Here is a 25,075-nt window from a genome sequence, read left to right on the forward strand (position 1 = left end):
ATGGCAACCCACTCCACTATTCTTGCCTGGAGAATCCCCATGGACAGAGGAGCCTGGCAGGCTACAGTCCATGGGGTCACAAAGAGTCAGGTACAACTGAGCATCTGAGCACACATACCTTAGTACATGAAGAAAGAAAATGCTTCTGGAAAAAAAAAGCTGTGGAAAGACCATTCAACTTCTCCAAGAAAAAATGTAAACATAGATTAAAAAAAAAAGCATTATCTGACAAATAAAGAAAAGTAGCAAAGTTCTGATCTTTAATTAGAGTTTGCAGTATACACTTATCTTTCTGTAATCTGTGGTAACAAATCTCCATGTAAACATTCGGGAAGAGAAAAAACAGAGGATACCATGTCATGACTTACAAACTATGAATTCTGAACTTGGATTACTAATTATTCACAGCTGTTTTATACATTTATTAACAAACTGTCTTCCTTCATTTAACAATGGCTCTTGAATAACAAAATAAATTATCAGTAAATTCAACCATAAATTAAAAAATAAAAGTAAAAAATAAATTGCTCAAGCCTCATAAATGCAAGCACAGTAATATATTTCATACATGTTGATTACAGTTTCCATGTTCTTTGTGTAGGTAACACAAAGATTATTCTCTTCCCATTGTTGCAAGTTAACAAAACTTTTGAAAAGGCTTCAGTCTTTTTTTTCAGCTCAATTAACTGCCCTTCAGTTGAATACAACAGACAATAACTGGGGTTATTAGATGTGAGATGTGGTAAAAGAAAAGGTCATGACCACTCAGAAGATCACATAAATCTAAAACATACTGTCGACTTTCTAGTCTCAACCTGTAGCTCTCATTTATTAAATAATTTACAAAGAGCTGTTGATGATTTAATGAGTAGCTTGAACTTTGTCATTCTGCCATTTTGCTAGTCACGAACACATGTATTTTGCCTTTAAAATGAAGCAGAATACTATTCACTTTCAATGAGACTAAATGCAAAGGAAAAACAAAGACAAAAATAGATATTTTTTAAGTTCTGCTATGTTACTTTAACTATTTAATTAAAAAAGGTTAATTACCAGATCAGTGCACTATTTCTTGCTTAAAAACATAACACCTTTGAAAGTAGATTAAAAAAAAAAAATCTTTAAAATAAGCCAGAGGTAAAAATGAAAAGGCCTGAAGGACTTGCAAGACAGAATAATTTGTGATCAGTTACTCTTAATGGGAATAGTCTTTTTATACTGCAAGTACCAACAACCATTTAGCAATTTTTTTAACAGGCACTTGATAGAGTATTTGAATACTCAATACCAGGGCATCATTCGCAAAAAATATGGCTTTATTACAAAGGATTCAAGATGGCAACCACTTAGAATCCAGTGCCAACACGGATTATAACAAATCCAGTGAGTATTTTGTTTTCCAATTATTCATAGAAAATTTAATCCTGATTAAGTATCCTTGGGCAGGAATTCATGGGTAGTTGATGACTGAAACCAACATTTATGTGAAATGCTTCTGTTAATTTAATCTGTGTATACAGCTTAATTATGATTGGGGATTCAATGTAAGAGAAATGAATTATATCAGGATTAAAATTTTAGTAACCATATCATAGAGTACTTTTTCCTTCTTTCTTTTTAAACATGTTAACCTGCTTGTCCCTTCACCTAAGTGCTCAGATTTTAAAATCCTTTGTATAACTGCTGCAATGTATCTAAGTTTTCATAAATTATCTGCCAAAAACCCTTTGCTAATCAAGCTAAATCCTAACTAGAGAGCGAAAAGTAATAGAAGAAAATGGAGAATAACCCGATCCACAAATAAACAAAAGCTTATTCACTTAACTACAAATATATTTTATATTAATTTTCTGAAGTAACTTAATTTTCAATATCTTTAAACTCCAATATGAAATGCATTTTCCTTAAAGCATAAAAAGAAGCAGTTTTTAACCAGTGTATTACACTGATTTCATAACTGGACTTAGTTTAGATACATATAAGTAAGTAATCATTTAACTGATCACTTCTTTTGGACCATCAAACCTGAGTTAACTACTGATGTAGGATGAGGCATTGTAAGTGGTGAGTCTCTTATAAAAATATTATACAATTCTTTTCAGCTTTATTTCCATATGGAAATTGCATAAATTACCTTATAACAACGCTCTTTCTTGAAAGTTTATTAAGTATATTTCAAAACATTTGTTACCTTTTTTTCAGTTTTCAGTTTGGTACTGCTTAAATGCAGTTATATATATATAACATGCTCTGCCTTCTCTGTTCAATTTTTCATACCACAAGTATGAAAAAAAAGTCACTGTATTTGGATCCTTATTGCACTCTGGTGAATCAATTCACTTTTCCTTAGAGAAAAGCAAGTATCAGAAGTGAGGCCGAGTTTTGTGTCCAGATGATATGGTCAGTGGTAGTGTTACTGAGGAAAGTGAAGAAACTTCCCAGTACAGACTGTGGGATAGAAAGAGTCTGTAGAGAATGACCATGGCAACAGACTGGCAAAGGATAACACCTATTGTAATGACCTGAAAAGAAAAGAAAGGGAATGCTTTACTGCATGCAAAAACAGAGAAATTGTATTCAATTTATCATGAACCTATATATGCTTTATACATACATAAACATCATACATAAACTTATATATATTTTAATATATATAAATAAAAAATTATATCTTCCCCATCTTTACTGAGGATAAATTTTTAAAAAGAAATTTTCAATAGAAAAATACAACTAATGTTCAGGACTGTAATTGTTCAAAAGTAAAATTCTTTTAGCAGTTTATAGATACCACAATAAGACACAAAAGAATAATTTATGAAACCATTCTCTCCTCAGGGTGCATGCACTGAAAAAAGTAATAAGTAATAAGAAAGTAATAAGAAAAATCAGGCTCCTGGCTAATCTAGTAATAGGAATAAAGAATGCCCCTACCTGAGTCTTGACGAGTACTCTAAAAGCCCTTTCAGAAATTCTCAGGTCGCTTCTCTGTCTTTGTAGACTACCTTCCTATCTATTTACCCTCTGTAAATACCTCAGGTTCAAGAAACCCTTCTGTGTTCAAGCACATATGGCATTGCTTGTAAAGAGCTCCTGGCAGACTCCACTTTGAAATGATGGAGTCATTCACCTAAGATGGTAGGTATTAACACAACCAAAATGTGACATACTCGAGCATGGCACTCCAGTCTGCAGAGTGTTAAAGCAACTAGACTGATTTTTTTTTAAAAGCAATCTTGATATTTAACATTATGTAGTGAACATTTTTAATCATTTTTTCTTAACAAAGCTGTGTTCTACAAGTTAATTTATAAGATAGTACTATGAGATAAAATAGGAATAACAAAAGCTATTTTTCCATCATTTTGCTTATAAACTAAATTGAAATACTCACTGGTTTAATCATTTTGTTTCCAAGTTTTATTTCACAGAATCCAAAGAAACTACTGAGTGGATAAATAGGTTTTTCCTACTTAATTTCCCAATAAAGACTACAAACAAAACTATTTGATCACGTATATTATTTACCTTATCTCTCTGGTAGTCATCAAAAATGATAGAAATGCACGCAAGACCTGGATGGCATAAAAACCACAAGATGCAGCCCTGAAACAAATGAAAAATACGTTGAATAAGCGCAGCTGTGAAAGCTCTGTCTTCATTATGTACCAGACAGAAAACATTACTAGCCTATTTAGGAGGTCTTGATTGATCTCAATTGGCCTGTACAGTAGAAACTGCAACAAAAGACAGAAATAAGTTTGCTATTGTTGTGACAATGATACTTTGTTTCTAATCAAATGGGTGGTTTTTTAGGAGTATTTAAAATCTTCCATCTTTCACATATACACATTTTGATATACTATGAACATGTTTAAACAAGTAACAAATCGATAATTGAGAAAAGCGAGGTACAAATGTGCAATATTTCTGTAAAAGACATAAGAATACTCATTCATAGTTTTAGATAGATACACAAAGAAATTCTGTAAGAATAACACAAAAAACTGATTAACAGTGGCTACTTGTTTGAGATTTAGTACAAAAGACACTGGAATTAGGAAAGTAGGAATGGGAAACTTTTTAATACTTATATTTTCAAATATATATTTTCTATTTTTCCTAGAACATGGCAAAATATCTTTTTCCAAAATTAAACTTGAAATAAAATAATAAGTTAATACTACTAGCTCTTGACAGGGTTAGTACCTTGATGTTGTAAGAAAAATAAACAAGATGTATAAATATGTGTTTAGTAAGTTACTATCTGTATAAATGCAAAAGGAAATATAAAATATTTAATAATATATATTTTTAATTCTCTGAAAAATAAATTAGGAATTAATAGTTGTGATTATGTAAGGAGGTGATAACTGCATAGATGGGAGAGAGGTGAGAATGTGTTTGCTACTCTTTAAATGCTTCTGGATGTCTGAACCTATTCAAATAGTTATATGAAAACATATAAAAATTTCACTTTAAGAAAAATTTTGGTACTGTTCATAACATTGAAAAGAAAAAATTTAGTTTTCATACAACTAAAGTATAAACTAACATTTCAGACAACAGGCACTACTGTATCTGTGAAGAATTCCAAAGTGAACGGCATATCCTTGCCTGTTTGATACACAAGAGGCCTGTGGCAGCAGCTTGACAAAGCTCCACATCAGGAATAAAGAAGGAATCCTGGCCCTCTGTCCATAGCAGCCTCACTCTTCTGAGACTGTGGACTAGGGTGGGTGACCAAACAGCTTGTCAGAATGCGGTTTAGAGTTGCCAAGAGGATGGGTTATGGATTCTCTCCATCTGTATACCAAAAGTATTACCTTCCAGGGAGGGAGGCCTCTGTAACGTGACTGCCCCAACCTCTCTCCTGATCTTTTCCTTTATTAAATGGGTACAGAAAAAAAAAAAAATTCATCTGCCTTTGGCTCTCACTGGCATAGGAAGGACATGAAAAGGGGGGATGAAGTCAACACGTTCTCATATGGATGCCATGAAATGGCTGAAGTGTAGCGTGTACTCAGTCTCCTGGCTCCCTCTGCTTACGCTGAAGGATGGCTCTTCATGGTTCGTTATAAAACATTGCATAATTCTGGGAGTAAACAGTTCATAGTCAATTAAAAACTGCTTTTTTGAGAAATGCAAACAGTAATCTATTTTTTTATTAAAAAGTTCTGATACTATAGAAAAGAATGTAAAATCCCTATTGATCGAGAAATTACAATTCAAGCAAAACTGTCCTGCCAAAGATTACATGGAAACTACTGTTCCATGGGCTCTGTAACATGGGGATAGTATCATCTGCAGCTCATAAATTGTGAAGATTAAATGAGCTGAAGCACATAATGGGCTTAAGAGTGGTGCCTGGCACATAATAAAAGTTTATGAAGTATTAGCGTAGGGTTGCATACTAACTTCCCAGTAATGCAGAATGAAGTTGACAATGCAAAGAAGTCATTTTCTAAGCAAACCCATACTTTGGCAAAGGTGATGTAGAACTCCCTTTTGAGTGTACTTCTCTCCACTGTGATGATTTGGTAGAGTCCACAGCCTAAGGACAACGCTAGGCAAATTCTTAAAACGATAAGAAGGATCCCTGCTAAGCTGTGGTGCGAATGGTGGCTGTGAGAACTGGTTTCTTCAAACTGTTCCCAAAGTAGCAAAATACTCTGCAAAAAAAAAAAAAAAAATAATAATAATAATAAATACATATTTTTAGAGAAAAAAGTCTTATCTACTTACAATAAAGTACTTTATTCAACTCTTTTATATATCCCCCTAAACAGTACATTCATTCCTAAGAGGTTCTAAGATTTATCAAACTATATAAGGTGTTGATAAAGTATGGGCAGTTTTTCCCCTCATTGACACCCTGAAGCTGGAGGAAGGGGCTTGCTATCATATGAGACCATGTATCAGAGATAAAAAATACTACTGCTACCATGATTCAAGTAACACATCTCTTACCATGAAAATAAGTTGAAAAGAGGCACAGAATAAGCACAAAGTTTCTTCTAAATCAATCTCTTTCTTACTTCAACACCTTATTATGAATCAAACTGTTCTGTATTCAAGCCTGTTATCTCAGGATAAAGTTTCAAATATCTCAGTATCTTTTATAATACACAAACTACCAAGTCTGAATTCTTGATTTCACTCTTTTTTCCCACCTTAACCTCTCTGGTTAAAGGAGAGTAGATTTTTTTTAAGATTTTCTTTTTTTTTTGATGTTGACCATTTTTAAAGTCTTTACTGAGTTTGTTACAATATTGCTTCTGGTGGGATCTTAGCTCTCTGACCTGGGATTGAAGGCATACTCCTTGCATTGGAAGCTAAGTGCTAACCACTGGACCACCAAGGAAGTCCCAAGAAGAGTGGATTTTTAATATTCATTATGGCACCCAGGGCAGAGTTACTTTGCTTATGTGTTTGTTCACCTTTTCTCCCCCGTGGTTACTACACCAGTGAAAAGCTCAGCAAGGTCCTGATTAAGCTGTTCTGTTTACTGCTATTCAGTAGAAATCAGCACCCACACACTCTCCATCTTTACTAAACATCAATCACTTAAATTATGATAATTTTTACGATCACACAAGTCATTGGTCCTCTGTTCTCCCTTCATTTACCAACTCAGCCCTCAGAATTGAGTCTTCAGTGGCTTCCAAAAGATTTAGATGAAAACTCCATTACTAAATCTAATTTTAGGCTTTATGGGGTTTACCAGCAACCACCTCGTTTCCTCATTCTTGAATCTTCCACCCTAATTTTACTCCTGCTACATTCTTGCTAGGTGAACTCCTTTCTCCTCTTGCACAGATGAATTTCCTTCTTGGACCAAATATTCGATCTTTTTTTCACTGAAAGTTATTCCTCTACCCCACCAAATTATACCCATCTGATTCCTCAACATGCATTTCTAAACTTGACTTTTTACCACAAAAAAGTGCTATCATAGAACTATTATCTCCTGCTACATGAGGTGATGGATATTAACTGGCTAGGTTTTGGTGATCATTTCAAAATGTATATATACCAAAACATCAACTCATGTAGCTTGAATCTATACAATTTCTGGTTTTCAATTATAATCCAACAAAACAGAAAAAAAAAACCATTTCCCATGATTCACATTTTTACATATTCATACGCCCATATTTTCACATACGTATGCTAAGGCGTGATCTGCGGAATACAGTGTACATATTTACATGATCTCTCTTTTCCTGTCTCATCCACCTAGTCTGGTTGTTGTTGAGGATCAGTGCCATGTCTAACACATTGTTCACAAATGCTTTCCTGGTGGCTTAGGTAGTAAAGAATCCGCCTGCAATGTGGGAGACCTGAGTTCAATCTCTGGGTTGCGAAGATGCCCTGAAGGAGGAGGGCATGGCAACCCACTCCAGAATTCTTGCCTGGAATCCCCATGGACAGAGAAGCCTGGCGGGCTACAGTCCATGGGGTAGCAAAGAGTCAGACACAACTGAAGCAACTAAGCACAGCACTCCCATATTTTCACATACATATGCTAATGTGTGACCTGTGGAATATGGTGTACATATTTACATGATCTCTGTTTGCCTGTCTCGTCCTCCTAGTCTGGTTATTGTTGAGTATCAGTGCCATGTCTAACACAGTCTTCACAAATGTTCACAGAAAGTCTAATGTAGAGTTATAATCTCAATTTGTATGTTTATGATAATGAATTTAAATTATAGTGAAATAATGAAAATTCAGTTTTTAAAAAAGGCTACTGAGAAATGAGACTTGAACTTGATGTAACATTACTCTCCCTAAACCCTGGATCAGAAATGTTAAGTTGGTAGGATCTTGCCCTTATTTTAATCATCTCCAATTCAGTTCTTTCACATTAACTCTCCCTTACTGGCATTATTTTCTTTTTAAATATAAATACCTAAGATATGGTCCCTTTCTAAATCAATCATGTAAATTCAATAGACCATCACTCGGCACTTACAGTCCTAAATAAGTACTAGAGGTACAGAGATGAATAAAGCACAGGCTTTACCCTCCACTACTGAGTTTTTCCATTTATTTAATGCATTAAAACAAATTATGATGTCCTACATAGAACCCAAGTGTATATTTCATTTTCATCTGTAACTTATACTGGTCACAAATTCAGTACAAATTTTTATGTTTATCTCTTTCATCTAAATTTTTATAAATCCATTGCATATAAGCATACAGAGATCCTAGAATGTCTACATATCACAACAGAGGAAAACAAAACAAGAGCAGAGAGGACCCTTCTAAAAGACCAAATTTGTTTTGGGTGTGCTGCTGCTGCTGCTGCTGCTAAGTCGCTTCAGTCGTGTCCGACTCTATGCGACCCCATAGACGGCAGCCCACCAGGCTCCCCCGTCGCTGGGATTCTCCAGGCAAGAACACTGGAGTGGGTTGCCATGGGTGTATTTGCTTTCAAAAACAAGATCCCCTTCTTTTTTATTCTACATTTTGTTTTTTTCTTTAATCTGATATTCACTTGAATTCTTTCATGTATAAAGTAGATTCCTGCCAATGAATGAATCTTCATTCACTGACTGATTTAATACTGAGTACTTACAAAGTGTTAGAAAATATGAAAGAAAGCTCTTAATTAGAAAATGAGAATCTAACTGAATATTAAACATACTGTGCTTAAATAAGCTGATAGGAAGCTCATATTCAGGTAAATTACAATGAAATTTTACAATTTACATATACTAGCACTCAGAAAATTAACAGGTTATTTGATCCATCACTCTTTTTTTCCATGTTTTAAAAAAATTGAACTATAAGTGATTTACAATGTTGTCTTAGTTTCTGATGTACAACAAAGTGATTCAGTTACACATATATACATACTCTTTCTCATATTCTTTTCCATTGTGGTTTATTACAGGATTGTGAATATAGTTCCCAGTGCTATACAGTAGGACCTTGCTGTTTAATACATAGCACTGTGTATCTGCTAATTCCAAGCTCCTAATTTATCCCTCCTCCACCCTCTTTTCCCTTTGGTAACCATAAATTTGTTTTCTGTGTCTGAGAACAAACTCTGCTTCATAGATAATTTCACTTGTGTCATATTTTAGGTTCCACATGTAAGTGATACCGTATAGTATCTGTCTCTCTCTGACTTACTTCACTTATGATCTATCACACTTTAAACTCATAGTTTAAAACGACACAAATTTCTCATGGGTCCCGGGGTTCAATTTTGACAGGAGATGTGTTCAAGTCTGCATTTTTGAATAGTATAGAACAGAAATATTTGGTTTCACTACTCACCTGTGTTATGACCATGAATACAGCAATACCAGTGGATGCAGGAGTAGAGTCCCACTGGAGAGGTCTGCTCTGAGACTTCTTCATTCTGACTATTGTCCAACCCATGCACAGACTCAGAAGTAGGTATAGCATTTGAATTTGGGAAGCAATGTCAAAAACTAATGGGAAATGAAAACCAAAGTCAGCTGAGCTTTTGCAATACAACAAATCTCCTTTTTTTTTGTGGCCATGCCACAGTTTGTGGGATCTTAGTTCCCCAACTGAAGAATGAACCCGCACTCTGGGCAGTGAAAGCTCAGAGTACTAACCACAGGACCACCAGGGAATTCCCAAATTTTATCCTTTTTGCATTGAGAACATAATTATTTTATTAAGCACAAAAGACAGGCACTTTCAAAAAGAAACTACCAAAATTCAATAATAAATCTAAAGAATAAAAATTCTGCCATTAAATTTGTAAACATTTCTGAAAATAGCTAACACAAATGCAAAACTCCTATTTTTAAAAATATATATATGTACCTGTACATATTTTTAAGGCCAGCTTTAAATCTGTTCGTGTTCCTTATTTTTCTTAGTTTTTCTAACTACTATCTATAACTCACCACTTATGAAAACACATTTTAAATATAACTTCTGCAGTGTGGAGAACACTACATATTTCTGGGTTGTTAATGTTTTTTTGATGGCTGAATCACAATGTGAAGAACAGTTGCTGAAACTATTAGTAAGAAATAGCATGACAATAAAGAAACGCAGAGATTCTGTAGCATCCAGTTATGCCGGCCTTAGTGTGAGTCCTGAAGGCAGATGAAGTGCTCCATGCATTGGTGTGAAGCGCCACCAGGCGGCCATCACTCACACTTCAGGGAGGTCTGCTGCTGTGGAAAGGACGCAACAAAACCGCCCGCGTCCAGGGCAGCGCTACTGGTAAACAACCATCAGTCGTTTACCTCCACTTACACGCGTCTTTTTTTCGGAAGTCCTATTTATTGATTTTTTAAAAAAATTATAACCTTTCATAAAAGTGTATTTCGATGTGGATTTTGGAATAAATGTTTGATCCCAATTTAACAAAATAAAACTTCCTTCCAATTGCCATGTATGACTTTGATGTCTTCTTTTACTTTTTTTATACAAAGTATAAACTTTTTTATAATTTTTTTTAAACTTTTACTTCTTTTATACCAAGATATTATTAGAGAAACAGATAAAACTAGTTGTAGTATAATACTTATATTAAAAGTCACAAGCCAAAAACCTATTAATAATAGATCTTTTCAGATTTATTTTGACATATTTTTCTAACCCTAACCCCAATTAGAACTAGATACTTTACATTCGGGCTTATTTATCTGTAATAGTGAATTCTAATAACAAACTGTCATCACATTTCAATGATATGAAACATCATGACCTTTCAGATCAAGGATAATTTACTTTCACCAGAGATTTAGACTGTGATGCTAATTATTTTTATTAAACATTTTACAAATACATATTCAGTTACTTAAAGAAGTCAGCCAAAGGAATATACCTACATAAGTTGCTACTTAGCTTTTGCTATTTGTTTTTACAAATACAGTGTGTGGGGGGTACATAGATTTTCTGGTTCATTTCTATGTGTACTAACTAATGCACATATTGATATAATATACTGTAACTGTGACGAGAGGCAGAACACAGCTTATCTGTTCTTGGAAAAGTAACTAATTATAGACAAAGTACACAGATCATACAAAAACCCCATCCTGGGAATTTAATTAAAAATCTTGAAATTTTAGGGGCTTCTCTGGTAGTCTTGTGGTTAAGACTCCGCACTTCCACTGCAGAGGGCAGAGGTTTGATCCCTGGTCTGGGAACTGATAATTAGATCCCACATGCCATGTAAGGCAGCCAAAATTTTTTTTAAAAAGAAATTTTATCATTTCATAAACCTGTTGTCAGAACTACAAAAAATGATCAATATTGATTTACTGTAGATTTTTAAAAAAGACTTTTGCTTTTAACCTACCATGAAGATGCCAGACAACCTGAAACTGTTTTGTATATAGTAGATACTCAAAAAACTTCAAAAGTCCTTGATTTTAGTAATAGCTTTGCTACTGATGGGCCTCTGTATGCTTTGCCTCTCTGGACCACAATTTCCTCATCTAAAATGCATGAGCTAAATTATTTCTATGTTCTGTCCAGCTTTAAAACTCTAGGACTCTATTATAAACATCCTGAGTCATCTAAGAGAAAACAGGGGGACAAAGAAGGGTTCTGGTAATGTCAAAAGAAAGAGAGTCAACTTTTGCTCATGCCCAAGAGGTGAACAGTATATACATCCTCTTCACAAGGAAAAGGAGAGGCTATAGAAGTTTTAGAATCTTAAAATAGGCAGCATCAGGATAAGCGGGTCCTGAGATGATTACAGAGATTACTGTAAGACACCCTATTAAAGAGTGAGGAGACTAGAAGAGAAATGTGGAAAATATAAGGAAAGTAAATCCTAGAATGGCTGTGTATTCAGGACCTGCTTTTTTAGAGCAAATCTTAACTTGTTTTTCAGAACTGAGAATGGCATATGACCTGATGTACCTCTGAAGTTCTCTTTTAAAAGTTATGATTATAGGAAATTTTATTTTTTCACCATCATGCTTAATTGAAAAATTACCTCATAAGAGTTCCTCTTATAAACCAAAGAACAAAGCTGAGAAGTCAGCTCAATTATAGGTTTATTCTATGTCTCCAGGTTAGAAACAGAGAGAAAAAGTCAAAAAGGGGATGATAAAAGGGAAAAAAAAAATCTTTAGCTTTGTGGTCAGAAAATTAGGTCTAAATTTGGCTCTACCATCTACCAGATGACTGACATTTGGAAATGTATTTCCTGTCACTGAGCCCAGATTCTTTATCTGCAAAATAGGGATAAGCATACCTACTTCACTGAGTCTTTATTGAGGATAAAAACGACAGAAAGGGCATAAATATGCTCTAAAGACAATGAATAGCTAAACACATTATCTATCCCTACAGAAACTAAACAGGATATGTGGAAACTAAATCTGTAATCTTATTTTCAGTTGAGCCAAATCTAATCAACCTCAGATAAAAAAACTGTATTATGACAGAAAATAAGTGATGAAAAAGGAAAACATACAAGAAGCAGATAGTAAGTTTATGTTTTAAAGAAATGCTTAGTAAGATACTCACATTCTGCCAAACTTCCCATAAAAGGTACCCCTATTCCATCTTTGGAGTAACTGAGGAATTGAAGAGGAGAATATTAGCATAAATTACAAATGTGAACAAAATTATTCATAATCAAAGCAAACATAACTTTGGTGGACTAATTAGGATTAATTAGACATAATGATGAACACAGTTTTAATGGTTGTGAGTTACCTGGAGAAATGAATGTAATTAGCGAAAGCTGAACCAGCTTGTAACAGCAATGCAGTTGTCAGAACCTTTAAAACCATGTGCATGGGTCCTCCTTTCTTAATAGCCTGCCACAATGACTGAGCATAAATGCAAGCAATCACAAAGTACACTAGGACTAGGAGGAAAAAGAACTCATGTAACCCTGTGAAGAGAAGAAAGGAACAAGCCAGTTATAGTGTTGGGTTGCTTTCAAATCTTCCCATCAATATATTTTCAGAACTCGTCTTTTAATTGGAGTCATAGCCTTTATTTACTTTTGCAAGAGAAAAAAGGAAAACCCGTTGAAACTTAAATAATCTTCTACTCTGGAATAAAGCCTTAACTGTAAGAGCACAGCTTAAACTAAGGTCAATCTATTAAAAAAAAAAAAAATACTGGTCAGGAAATAAGCCCACAGACTAACCACAAAATAATAAGTTTTGTTCGAAAAAACAACGATTTCAACATTCAGTTACATATGTTTCTTACCCCCAAAATGGGTTTCTTCTATAAGACGTTTAAAAATAGACTTAGTCAGTCAATAATAGTTTACATACCCTGACAATGCCTCTCAAAGTGTGAGCCCTGGGCCAGCAGCAGCACCAGCACTAGGGACCTAGTTAGAAAGCACATTTGGGACTCATCCTGTATCTAGGGTCTCAGAGACCCTGGGAGTGGGGACCAGCACTCTGGGTTTGAAAAAGTCCTTCAGTGACTCTGATGCAGCTAAAGCCTGAGAGCCACAGCTCCGGGATGGATGGAAGCCTTAAATTCCCACTAGGACAAAGTGTCACAATATGTGTCATGACCAGATCCTCCTTCTGAAGGAAAGGGCTTTTGTTCTGTCAAAGAGGAAAACCTATGGAGACCACATGATTCCACTCCACAGGCGACTGAGACTAAAGCACCTGACCAAATGGCTACCAATCCGAAGACTGGTCACTGGCCAACAGCACCACTTGGTTCTCAAAGAGGCTAAGCACGTTCTCTTGGGACATCAAACCATAAAACACAGAAAGGATGAAGCAAGAAAAACTGAAGATGGAAAGAACTGATGCTAGGGCAGGTCACAGGAGTCAAGCCAGGCCACACTGAAATAAAAATTTTGAGTGAGCAGAAATTTTGAATGAGCAAAGGGAGTTGGCTGGTAAAGACAAGAACAAAGTAAATGTGCAGAATTTTTTAAAGGTGCTATGCATTTAACGACCTCTAGTTTCTACCAGCAACTTTTCAGGATGGTCTTCACACATTCTCAAGATCAGATCAGATCAGATCAGTCGCTCAGTTGTGTCTGACTCTTGGCGACCTCATGAATCGCAGCACGCCAGGCCTCCCTGTCCATCACCAACTCCCAGAGTTCACTCAGACTCACGTCCATCGAGTCAGTGATGCCATCCAGCCATCTCATCCTCTGTTGTCCCCTTCTCCTCTTGCCCCAAATCCCTCCCAGCATCAGAGTCTTTTCCAATGAGTCAACTCTTCGCATGAGGTGGCCAAAGTACCGGAGTTTCTGCGTTACGTGGAATCTTTTGACTGTGTCTTCGTTTTTCAGAGCTTTCAGAAAATTTTTTTATAACAAACCAGGGCAAGCTCTGAGTTTAACAGTTTACATTTACTCCGTTACACTGAAAGTTAGTCCCTAACATTAGGGCTTTTATATTCTATCTAAATAACACTGGACACCATGACAGTGGCTATGAAGGCAGCTGTCTCTATTGAATCTGTGAATGAACAGTCTAAACTGCACTCACTTTCATCCAGCTGTGACCCCTGAACCTGCTCCAATTTCCCATGTGGGATAAACTTGAAACAACAGAAGGAAATGTTTCCATTATATGGAAAATCATTTTGGAAAAGTAATTCAGGAGATACCAATAGTAGGAAAAATACTCAATAAACAGTTCAATCTCAATCATGTTTTAGGCATGGTTAGGAGAAAACAGAAAGTCTTTCAGCCACTGGGTGTCTCTCCTGCTCTTCGTACATAAATGCTGATCATCCTCTTTGCTAGTCCAGGTGAGAAAGCACGTTCAGACTTCAGGAAGAGAATATCAAATAACAGAATGGGTGTATGTTCTTTTAAAATTCCTGACATAGAGAAGTAGAGTATTCTAGTTTTAGAAATAATAGGACCATAAGCCTGCGATTGTTAGAGTAATAGAACAAGGCAGAAAATAAGCTAAACATATAACTGTGGGCTTCCCTGGTAGCTCAGTTGGTAAAGAATCCACTTGCAATGCAGGAGACCTGGATTCGATCCCTGGGTTGGGACGATCCCCTGGAGGGCATGGCAACCCATCCAGTGTTCTTGCCTGGAGAATCCCCATGGACAGAGGAGCCTGGTGGGCTACAGTCAATGGGGTTGCAAATAGTCAGACACGACTGAGCAACTAAGCACACCATTAAAATGGTGGGTCAGTAAAAGTCTTGATGCTATCCTGTGTTCTGAATCTGTTTTTGTCTTTCCTTCTTAGTATAAAGAATTAAATATGGTATTCTACTTAAATTTTTATTTATTTATAATACTTTACAGAATGTTCATTACAAGTTAAGGTTCCAGGCTCTGTTAGGTTAGAAATGCACTAGAAAAAGAACATTCTCAAACTCTTTATTGAGTAACTAGAATAGTGAGCCTCCCAGACGGCTCAGTGGCAAAGAATCTGCCTGCCAAGCAGGAGACCCAAGTTCAATCCCTGGGTCGGGAAGATCCCTGGAGAAGGAAATGGCAACCCACTCCAGCAGTCTTGCCTGGGGAATCCCATGGGGTTTCCCAGGCAAGAATGGGAAATCTTGCCTGAGAAAGATGGACTGGTGGGCTACAGTCCATGGGGTCACAAAAGAGTTGGACACGACTCAGAGACTAAACAACAACCGTGACCAGAATAATAGAGGAAAGGACTTTTGAAAATAAGACATATGTCACTAGTAAAAAATGTTTTCAGATTATTCAAGACTAAATGTATTTTCCATAAAAAGCTAACACTGTAACCAACAAATTACTTCATTGAGATAATATATTAAGTAACTTGAACAAGGACATTTGTCCTATACTTTGCTCATTGCATTTTGCATAAATTATTTACCTTGACTCTGATTCTTTAAAGTTAAAACTCTGCTTTTGCACTCAGGGTTCTTTTAAACAAACCACCTCTAGGAAAAAAGTCTGTTTCTTTCCTCTTCAACTTTACTTTGTTCTGCCAACATCCCTCAGAGGAGAGCAATCTATGTTCACCTTGAAACTAAAATCTAATTTTAAAACAGGTGGATACTAGGTATTAAGTCTTGCCTATACACAAAAGAAGAAAAACACTCTTAAATCACCATGCAATGGGTGACAAAGACTTATAAGGGAATGAGTAGATTTTAAGGCAAACTTAATGGGAAGAAACATTAGCAAAAAAATTCAGTGGGAAGAAAACTTTTAGGACAGCTTTAAAAAAGTTTACCTCTGGCTAAATGATGGGAGATGGGAGAAAAGAGGGTAAGAGAGGGAGAGAGTCAACGGGTCACAAGGCAGCCCCTGGAACAGTCTGGCCTACCAGTGATGTCTGTGGTCTCAAAACCCAAGGTCCATCCCACCCGCAGGTGTCTCAAGATACCTCCTGACGAGTCTAAACCAATTAGAGAATTCCAATACTCTCTTTGCCCAAAGATGTACGCCTAACCCTAATCCTTTACTTTGACTTGTTGGTTTACCTTTATCTCCTTTCTGATACCTTCACTTAACATTTCTCTTACCATGTTAGATAACAAGGTCATGTGTAGAGTTCTGGCCAATGAAATGTGATGAGGGACCTTCTGGGAAAAGTTTCCTTGCTCTTAACAAAGAGACACTGAATTTGGCCATTGTCCCGATACAAGGACGAGATAACTGCAGTTAACCGTGAATATGAGGGAGCTAACAAAGCTGACAGTCAGAGGATATGAGGGTAGAGAAATGCTAAATAAACTGCCTTGAAGAAATCTCAGATGTTATTGTTATGTAAGAGAATTAATTTCCTTACTGTCTATACTACTTGCAGTAGACTTTTCCATTAAAGTTACAGAGCTAAAAGTAAGATCGATAACAGAGAGGAAAAAAGGAACAAGAGAAAATAATAAACATATCTGAAGTCTTAAAGACAGTGAGATGGCAGATGTAGAAGAGCCTGTAATATTATTCCAAGAAAAATCAAGTCTACTTTAGACAATGATGCTTTAACTCTCAGGATTCTGTGCACTTCTTTTGGTCTCTACCAACTACAAGTAATTAACAAGGATTCTAATTTTTTAAGAGGCAATTTTATTTTATTCTACCTTGAGGCATGATATTCCTATGTAGTGTTTTGTCAAATAGCATCAAACTTGCCTTAGTCAATATTCAAAAAAACCCCTAAGTTCCTATGTCTGTAAAATATAGGAGTAACTGAAGTCTGGTAGATATATAAAATACCTAATTGGTTTGAAAGGAAACTATAAAATTCAATCAGAGTAACATGTAACATTAATTGCAGCTTTTTGCACCAGGTTATTCTAATTTGAACCTCTAAGATACATGGTTTAACAGTCTATTCTGAGTAAAAAGCATAGCAAATCAATTTTCTCTACTCAGGGCAGAAAATTAGTCAAATGAGGAAAACTTTCTAAACCGAACTAATTGGGAATTATTCTCTGGAAACAAATTCTATACCTGAGGCTACAGACTAGGAAGAATCCTTCTGCAGGCTTTATGTTAAAACCAACACATTTCTAAAACAACATGGACTATGGACTTCTAGATAAGTGGGTCTACACAGTAGAATTAGCTAAATGCCTCACTTCCACTCCCAAATCAAGTCTATCTCAGTCTCTGGGGGCGGACATCTATATTTTTCCCTAAGCTCTCCAGATACAACCCACAGCGGTGGGTTGAGAATTAATGAATTAATCCCTCAATGTAGAATTATTCAGATTTTAAGGTATCTAGATATTTAAAGAAAGAAATGATGAGATCCTTGGAAGTTACACCAGCTACCTAGCAATGAATATTTTTGAGTACTTACGGCACTTTTTAAAAATTAACCCCCACATAATAGCCTTGCAAAGAATCCCATGCTTAATGGAAATCCGTATTCTAGTGAGATTTTTTCCCCTTCATTTAAATACTCTTGGTGACATGATCAAAGTAACATTCCCCACTTGAGCAAAAGAAAGATTTTAAACACACTGTAAGTATCAAATCAAAATCAGTTACAGAAGATAGATCAGAAGGAGTCACGACTAAGAACTGAGTCAGAACTTCAAATTCTGTCAACCTAAAACTCTGATGAAATATTTTATAGGAGTAGATTTGATTTCAGAAAACTCCATCAATTTTGATCATTCCTAAAATGGATGCAAGTCCAATGAAGGCAACTCCTAAAAATATTCAAATACCCTAGTGAAGGACAGCTATAGGAAGTGATGGAGTTTCTATCCTACTTAATCACTGGGTTGCCAATTTAGACTGCTCAGTTTATCAACATTCTTCTGTTCATAAAAATTAAGCTAGCTTATCATAAAAACAGATTTTAGAATGCAGAAACTATAAACTATCCATAATCCTACCAGCCAAAGTATGGAAACAATCTGTTCATATTTTTGTACTTCTGTTGACTCTCTGCATTTTGTAACATAATTGAAATCATACAACATAAAATTTCCAGTTCTGCCTTTAAACTTAATAGTACAGCTGTTACGATTCTGTAAGGTTTATTTAACCATTTCTCTACTGTTGGACACAAGTTGTTTTTAATTTTTCAGTATTCAAATAACACAACATGAAGATTCTTCGGCATAAATCTTTTTCTACACTTGGGATATCTAAATACATATTCTTACCAGATTCTCCAGCACTGAAATGATCAAATGGGTTCCCTTCAGCATCTGGGTTTAGTAACATCATTTCAAATGAGACATCTTCCATCTGAGACTCCTCACCGCCCTCTCTGCACGTGTACTTGTCTGCATAGAACACGTGCCACTTTTGCGGATACGGAATCTGGGACACTGTCAGGTTATGTTCCGTCTGATTCACGGCCACTTCAAAGGAAAAAAAAATAGTACTTTCAAAGCAAAACTCTCAAATGTATTCATTGTTTTAGTCACACAATCAATTTGAAATTAGAATTCTTTTGCTTAGTTCTGATCGCCTCAGCAATCCAAACCCTGATGTAGTACTGGAATAAGTTCTGTAAGTCAAAAAGCAGGTAAAAATACTGTATTTAACCAACCAAAGGAACCACTATAAAAGTTCTATGAAAATATGCACACTGAGTCACTCTGCTGTGCACCTGAAACTATTACAACATTGTTAATCGGCTATACTCCAAAACAAAAGAGTTCTATGAAATACCACAACTGACTAGGAAGGTTTCATTGAAATCCTGAATTTCAATTAAATATTTCCAAAGTTTTCAAGTAAGTGAGCAATACTAAAAATTTTTTTGTTGCAGTGGTAAAATGTGTACAACACAAAAGTTATCATTTTAATCATTTTCAGGTGTACAGCTCTGTCTTAAGTACATTCACAATGCTGTGTGAACCATCATGGTGACATTTCTGAAAATTACTTTTTTGAGTCATATTTAAATATGGAGCATTCAACTTTGGAAACTATTATATCTAAAAACTATGGCTGACAAACACCTTCAAAAGATTGTCCAAAATCTCTTCCTATTTGGTTATTCCTTTAAAAGGTACTCAAAGCAGAAGGCAATGGCACCCCACTCCAGTACTCTTGCCTGGGAAATCCCATGGATGGAGGAGCCTGGTAGGCTACAGTCCATGGGGTCACTAAGAGTCGGACATGACTGAGCGACTTCACTTTGACTTTTCACTTTCATGCATTGGAGAAGGAAATGGCAACCCACTCCAGTGTTCTTGCCTGGAGAATCCCAGGGATGGCAGAGCCTGGTGGGCTGCTGTCTCTGGGGTCGCACAGAATCGGACACGACTGAAGCGACTTAGCAGCAGCAGCAAAGCAGAAAAATAGAAATTACAGGAATATAAGAGCTGTTAATGGCAACCTACTCCAGTGTTCTTGCCTGGAGAATCCCAGGGATGGGGGAGCCTGGTGGGCTGCCATCTCTGGGGTCGCACAGAGTCGGACACGACTGAAGTGACTTAGCAGCAGCAGCAGCAGCAAGAGTTGTTACACTGGGTCAGATCTACATAATGTATTGGGGGGTGGAAACTGTTGGCCTCACACAGACCTGTACTTGAATCTTGGCTCCAATATTTACCTTCTATATGACTTTGGGCAAGATACATAAGCAATGACACTCACTTTCTCCATCCATAAAATGAAGATAATACTTAGAGCAAAGAGCCAATGCAAGCACTAAGTTATACACTCAGCATGGTTGCTGACTACAAGTTGTCCTTTTCCTTTCTTTAAAATAAAGTGATTACACTAATCAGTGGTTCTTAATCCAGGGTAATTCTATTCCCCTGTAGAGCATTTGTGGAGAAGGGAATGGCAACCCACTCCAGTGTTCTTGCCTGGAGAATCCCACGGACAGAGGAGCCTGGAAGGCTACAGTCCATGGGGTCGGAAAGAGTCGGACACGACTGAGTGTCTAACTCTTGCACTCTCTTACAGAGTATTTGAAAATGTATAGGGAGAGTTTTGCTATCATAGCAGTTGAGAACATACTTTAAGCAGGGCAGTGCTAAACCTTATGCAACCCAACATAGTCTCCCATGATAAAGACCTGTTCCTACTCAAAATGCCAGTAGCACTCCCTTTGAGAAACACTAAATGATGTCTGAGATCCCTTCTCGATCTAAAACTATGATTCTGACCTAAGAGAAACTCAGTACCACCGTAAGTGTGGTAGGAGAGTGAAGTCTCAAACACCATGTGTAATAAAGACAGTAGGAGAGTTAGAGGAGCAGTCTTATAACCTTGGGACTCATCATATAAATACAACACTTAACCTCTCTACATGTGTTTCTTCAGTAGAAAACTTAAGACACTTGCCCTGTCTGACTCAGAATCCTTGTGAGGAGCAAAGGAGATGGTATATGAAAATCCTAAGTGAAGAGTCTGATTCTACACAAAGTGTTCTTAAAATATAGGATTATGATGGGCCCAATTCCCAAGTCAAGACTGCCCCCACTGCATGCCAGCTAGTCTTGATCTTTTACTCAAGTGAAAACACAAAACTTTTTAATAAATAAAAGACATTTCTTGAGATAACTGTGGAAATTTGCGTATGGAAAAGATTTTAGAGGATACTATGAAATCGTTCATTTTCTTAGATGCAGTGATGGTACTGTTATGGTAATATTTATGGAGAAGAATGTCCTTACTCTTATGAGATGTCTGCTGAAACATGGTGAATTGCTCAACACACCCACAGCTTATTTTCATTCGGTTCAAAACAAAAATCACACACACACACAAACATAAAGCAAATGTAACAAAATAATAAGCCAAGAATATTCAGATGCTGGTTGCACTCTGCTTTCAACTTGTATGTATAACTGAAAATTTTCCTAATAAAAAGTTGGAAAAACATTATTTTTAAGTTGTCTTTATCACTGAGACAGGGACTTATCTAGACAGGATTCAAATTTGGAGGACTTAAAACTTTACATTTGGGAATTTCACTAATAGTAGTTAAAAGGGACAAGATGATTTTGTTAAGAATACCACAGCATTGGTTTTTTTTTTTTTTGCTGTCTTAATTTAGCTGACATTTATACTGTTTTTCTTAAGGCACAGCTTCTGGGGAAAAGTAGCAAGGACTCAAGTTTCTGTTAAATATTTGAAGACCTTTAATAAGAATTCAATATACGATCAATAAGCAGTTCAGAAATAAGGCTTTTGAAATGTGCAGCTTGCAATTATATAATCTGGGCTTATTATATAAAAGCTCTGTTGTGTTGAGGTTTTATCACTTCCATATTTTCTCTTAGATAAAATAAGAATTTAACCATTATATTTTCATCAATATACTTTTTGATGCTTCATTTTAAATTAGGTGTTCATTTTAAATTACCACATCATAAACAGATACTGGCTTGAGTTTTTGTCTTGCTGCCTTTCTCAGTAAGCCTAGGAAATAAGCCTCTTGACAAAACTGCATGTTCATTGTTTTTGAAACAAAAGACTACAGCACAGCATGCTTATTGTATGCTGATGCAATTAGTACCTCAAATATTAACAAAACTTGAATTGCAGAGAATGGTGTTGAATGGCTAATTGCCCAATAGAATTATAAAACGAAATGAATACTGTTAACAAAATTACTTAAAATAATAAGATACTAACACTTTTAAGCAATTAATAAAATATATCAAATGTACAAAAGGAAATATATGCATATGATATAAAAAGACAATACTGAAAATGTTTTATATACAAAATAACATTTAATTCTTGTTATCTAACAGCAAATTTCTTTTGCATAAAACTCCTTTTCTGTGCTTTAAATATCTTATTTGGTTGCTCTAAAAAAAAAAAAACCCTACAAAATACTTTTCACCATTTAAAAAAATCTGATGGTTTATGTCATTACTGAAAGAGAAAAAAGGAAGACTGAAAAATAATTCTTCAAACATTAATTTGGGGAAAACGTATAATCAAAGCAACATTCAACACTGAGATTTTTCAAATCTACTAATCTTTTCATAGTTCATGGCAGCAATAAGGTTTTACACAGGAATCAGGCACAGTTAATGAGCTCATCACCAAGCAGGTGAAAGGCTATTAATATTTAAAAGTCTCATTAATGGTCAGGAAATGAGAATTTTTTTAACAAGGAATTATCTTCAAATATGTGATACTACTACACTGTCATGAATTTAAGGATATGCTTTTTGTTTCAATACACCAAAGCTTCTAGATAACAATATATTATAAATATGAAAATAATATGTGAAAGAGAATACAGATTTTGTTAAGACTTGGCTTTCGTTACTGGAAAAAGAACTGATTAAATATGTAGAAAGGAATATATATGCCATCAGTGCTTAATTTATTTCAGACCTTCAAATTTAACAAAACAATCTTCATTCCTCAAAAATTCCTGTTTCCTGAGATCTTCCGTTCCGACAAGTTCAAAGAATACCCTTCACATAACAGAGAAGGAAGAGGAAGGGAGAATAGAAAAAGAAACAAAAGCAAGAGGTTTTATAAATTATAGCTCTCTACACATGCAACTCCACCTAAAGGGTCATAATTAGAATCACAGCATTTTAGACTTTTAGGAACCTTGGAGAAAACTAGTCCAACTTCCTTGTTGACCAGACAGGTAAAGTGCAGGTGAAAGATAACAAGATCTTATCACAAGTTACTAACAGTGATTCTCAGTTTAGCGGTCTTTCTAGTGCACCAAGTCTCTCCATATACATAAGTTCTGTGACTGAAGGTATTTGACTGATATAAAAATTATGTTTTTGCAAGTGTATATACAATATGGTATAACATTGACCACGTAATATAAGAAAATAAATCGATTCCTATAGCTCAAAGCTTTAAACTGTCCGATCAATTTTTAACAGACAAGCAAAAAGACTTTAAGGTGCCAAATACCAAGGAAATGACCTACTAACCAAAAACCCCTCAAGCATTAAGCTGCGTGACAATTCATCCTACAAACACTTAGCCAATGCTTAACTGAGCCTGTGGTGATTATAAATTCTTACCCTCTCTCAATCATAAAAGTAACTAACACTCATACTTCTTATCACAACCTCAGTTTCGCATTTACTCACAGTGACTTGATCCATACCCTTAGCAGCCTTAAGCACTGTGGAGAGTGTCAGGATTTTGGTCCCTTGATTTATCACTAGTGCCTAGCATAGTATGGGAAGTATTGTGAATGAATGAATGAATAGGTCAAAAGAGTCCTTCTGCTTTCACTGATTGATTTTATATCAAATAAATATAAACTTGTAACTATAACAAGTGCTGTGGAAGAAAATAGGCTATAAAACCTCAAGTGTTAACTTAGTGGATGGAAGAGTCAAAGAAGAGCAAACAGAAGAAAAGCCAGTGCAAAGGCCCAGGGGAGCTCTGAAACAAAACCAGCACTACAAAGAAAATGAGGCCAAAGTGGGCAATACTGTGAGATGAAGCTGGGGGTAGCGGGGTTAGTATCAGCCAGACTCAGATGGCTTTCCTGATCAGGTTAGGAGGGTCATCTCTCCTTGAGCAGTAGGAACCTTCTACAGTATTTAAGGGTGTGGTGAGGGTGTAAAGGTGAGACGATCAAACCTGCTATTCTGTAACTCTGGTTACAGAGGGGGAGCAACACAGCTGCAGTGGCCAGGCAAGAGACTATGGCCTCCTGGAATAACATGATGGGGTTAAGATGAAGAAAAGTAGATGAATTCAAGAGATAGTTAGAGGAAACTTACTAGACAGGAAGGGGATATTTAGAGGAAACTTACTAGACAGGAAGGGGATAGAGAGGTTAAAGAGAGGAGTGTTGGAAGACTCCTTGGTTTCTAGCTTACTCACTAGATAGATAGTGATGCCAGTGTCTCAAACAGGGAACACTGGAAGAGGACCAGGTTTGGATGGCATGGTGGCGGACATTACGAGAACTGGGAACTGAGGGTCAGAACTTCTTATACTTGTGAGGAACACTTAGCTGAGCAAATTGGTGTAGAAAGGCAAAGAAAACTGACAATGACCTTTTGTATGAACTTCCCAGATAAGTTCTATAATTCAGGGTTGGGGTAAATAAGTAACTGTGTCTTTGATATCTGAATCTAGTCATTCTGGCTTCTTCAGCAGACTATCAATGTCGTCTCAGAAACCTAGACAAGAGATCCCCACAATAGGCAGCGATGATATGGGACTTGTACTCTCATCCCTACTCAGGCTATGAGGGAACAAGATATCTGCTGACTGACCGCTAAATTGAGAATCACTGTTAGTAACTTGTAATAAGATCTTGTTATCTAATAAACAAAGAACGGATGTTTAGAAATAGAAGTTCTTGACTGACTAGACGAAAAGAAGACTCAAAGACTCATCAATATTTAGAACATGGTAGAGGAAATACAGGGCAAATGGGGAGAAAGATAATTCCCAGTTTTTCTCATGGATATTTCACATTCCTAATTAATAACCAGTTAACTCCAAGAGGTAGGATGGGTAGCATGGCATAGACTCTTCATTTCTGCATTAAAAATACCTGCACTCACTCTGGATGGCAAACACCCTAACGCACGGGATGATGTAGATGACAACAGAAGAGATCAAGGATTCAGGTAACCAGAATAATAAAAGCAGAGCCTCTCCAGAGGTGAACCTGCTGCTGCTGCTGCTGCTAAGTCACTTTAGTCGTGTCCAACTCTGTGCAACCCCATAGATGGCAGCCCACCAGGCTCCCCCATCCCTGGGATTCTCCAGGCAAGAACC

The 25,075-nt window shown here is 36.2% G+C and overlaps 1 protein-coding gene across 3 annotated transcripts in view; it reads right to left on the reverse strand.

Moving 5' to 3' along the window:
* Window positions 1-238: 238 nt before the first annotated feature.
* GPR180 (G protein-coupled receptor 180) overlaps window positions 239-25,075 on the reverse strand; it is a 28,056-nt gene continuing 3,219 nt past the window's right edge. Inside the window, exons 3-10 of one of the 3 annotated variants that reach the window (XM_025262682.2) lie at window positions 18,535-18,735; window positions 12,679-12,859; window positions 12,487-12,536; window positions 9,292-9,449; window positions 5,478-5,669; window positions 3,688-3,734; window positions 3,526-3,603; window positions 2,369-2,522 (exon numbers count right to left, since the gene is read on the reverse strand). In XM_025262682.2, coding sequence (XP_025118467.1) covers window positions 2,510-2,522; window positions 3,526-3,603; window positions 3,688-3,734; window positions 5,478-5,669; window positions 9,292-9,449; window positions 12,487-12,536; window positions 12,679-12,859; window positions 18,535-18,735 — 920 coding nt within the window. In that variant the 3' untranslated portion in view covers window positions 2,369-2,509. Of the gene's footprint in view, window positions 2,523-3,525; window positions 3,604-3,687; window positions 3,735-5,415; window positions 5,670-9,291; window positions 9,450-12,486; window positions 12,537-12,678; window positions 12,860-18,534; window positions 18,736-25,075 lie in introns of all 3 variants that reach the window. The other 2 variants (XM_006080332.4, XM_044927160.1) reach the window with 2 other exon arrangements.

This window comes from Bubalus bubalis, chromosome 13, assembly GCF_019923935.1.
Source record: "Bubalus bubalis isolate 160015118507 breed Murrah chromosome 13, NDDB_SH_1, whole genome shotgun sequence".
NCBI classification, from domain to species: Eukaryota; Metazoa; Chordata; class Mammalia; order Artiodactyla; family Bovidae; genus Bubalus; species Bubalus bubalis.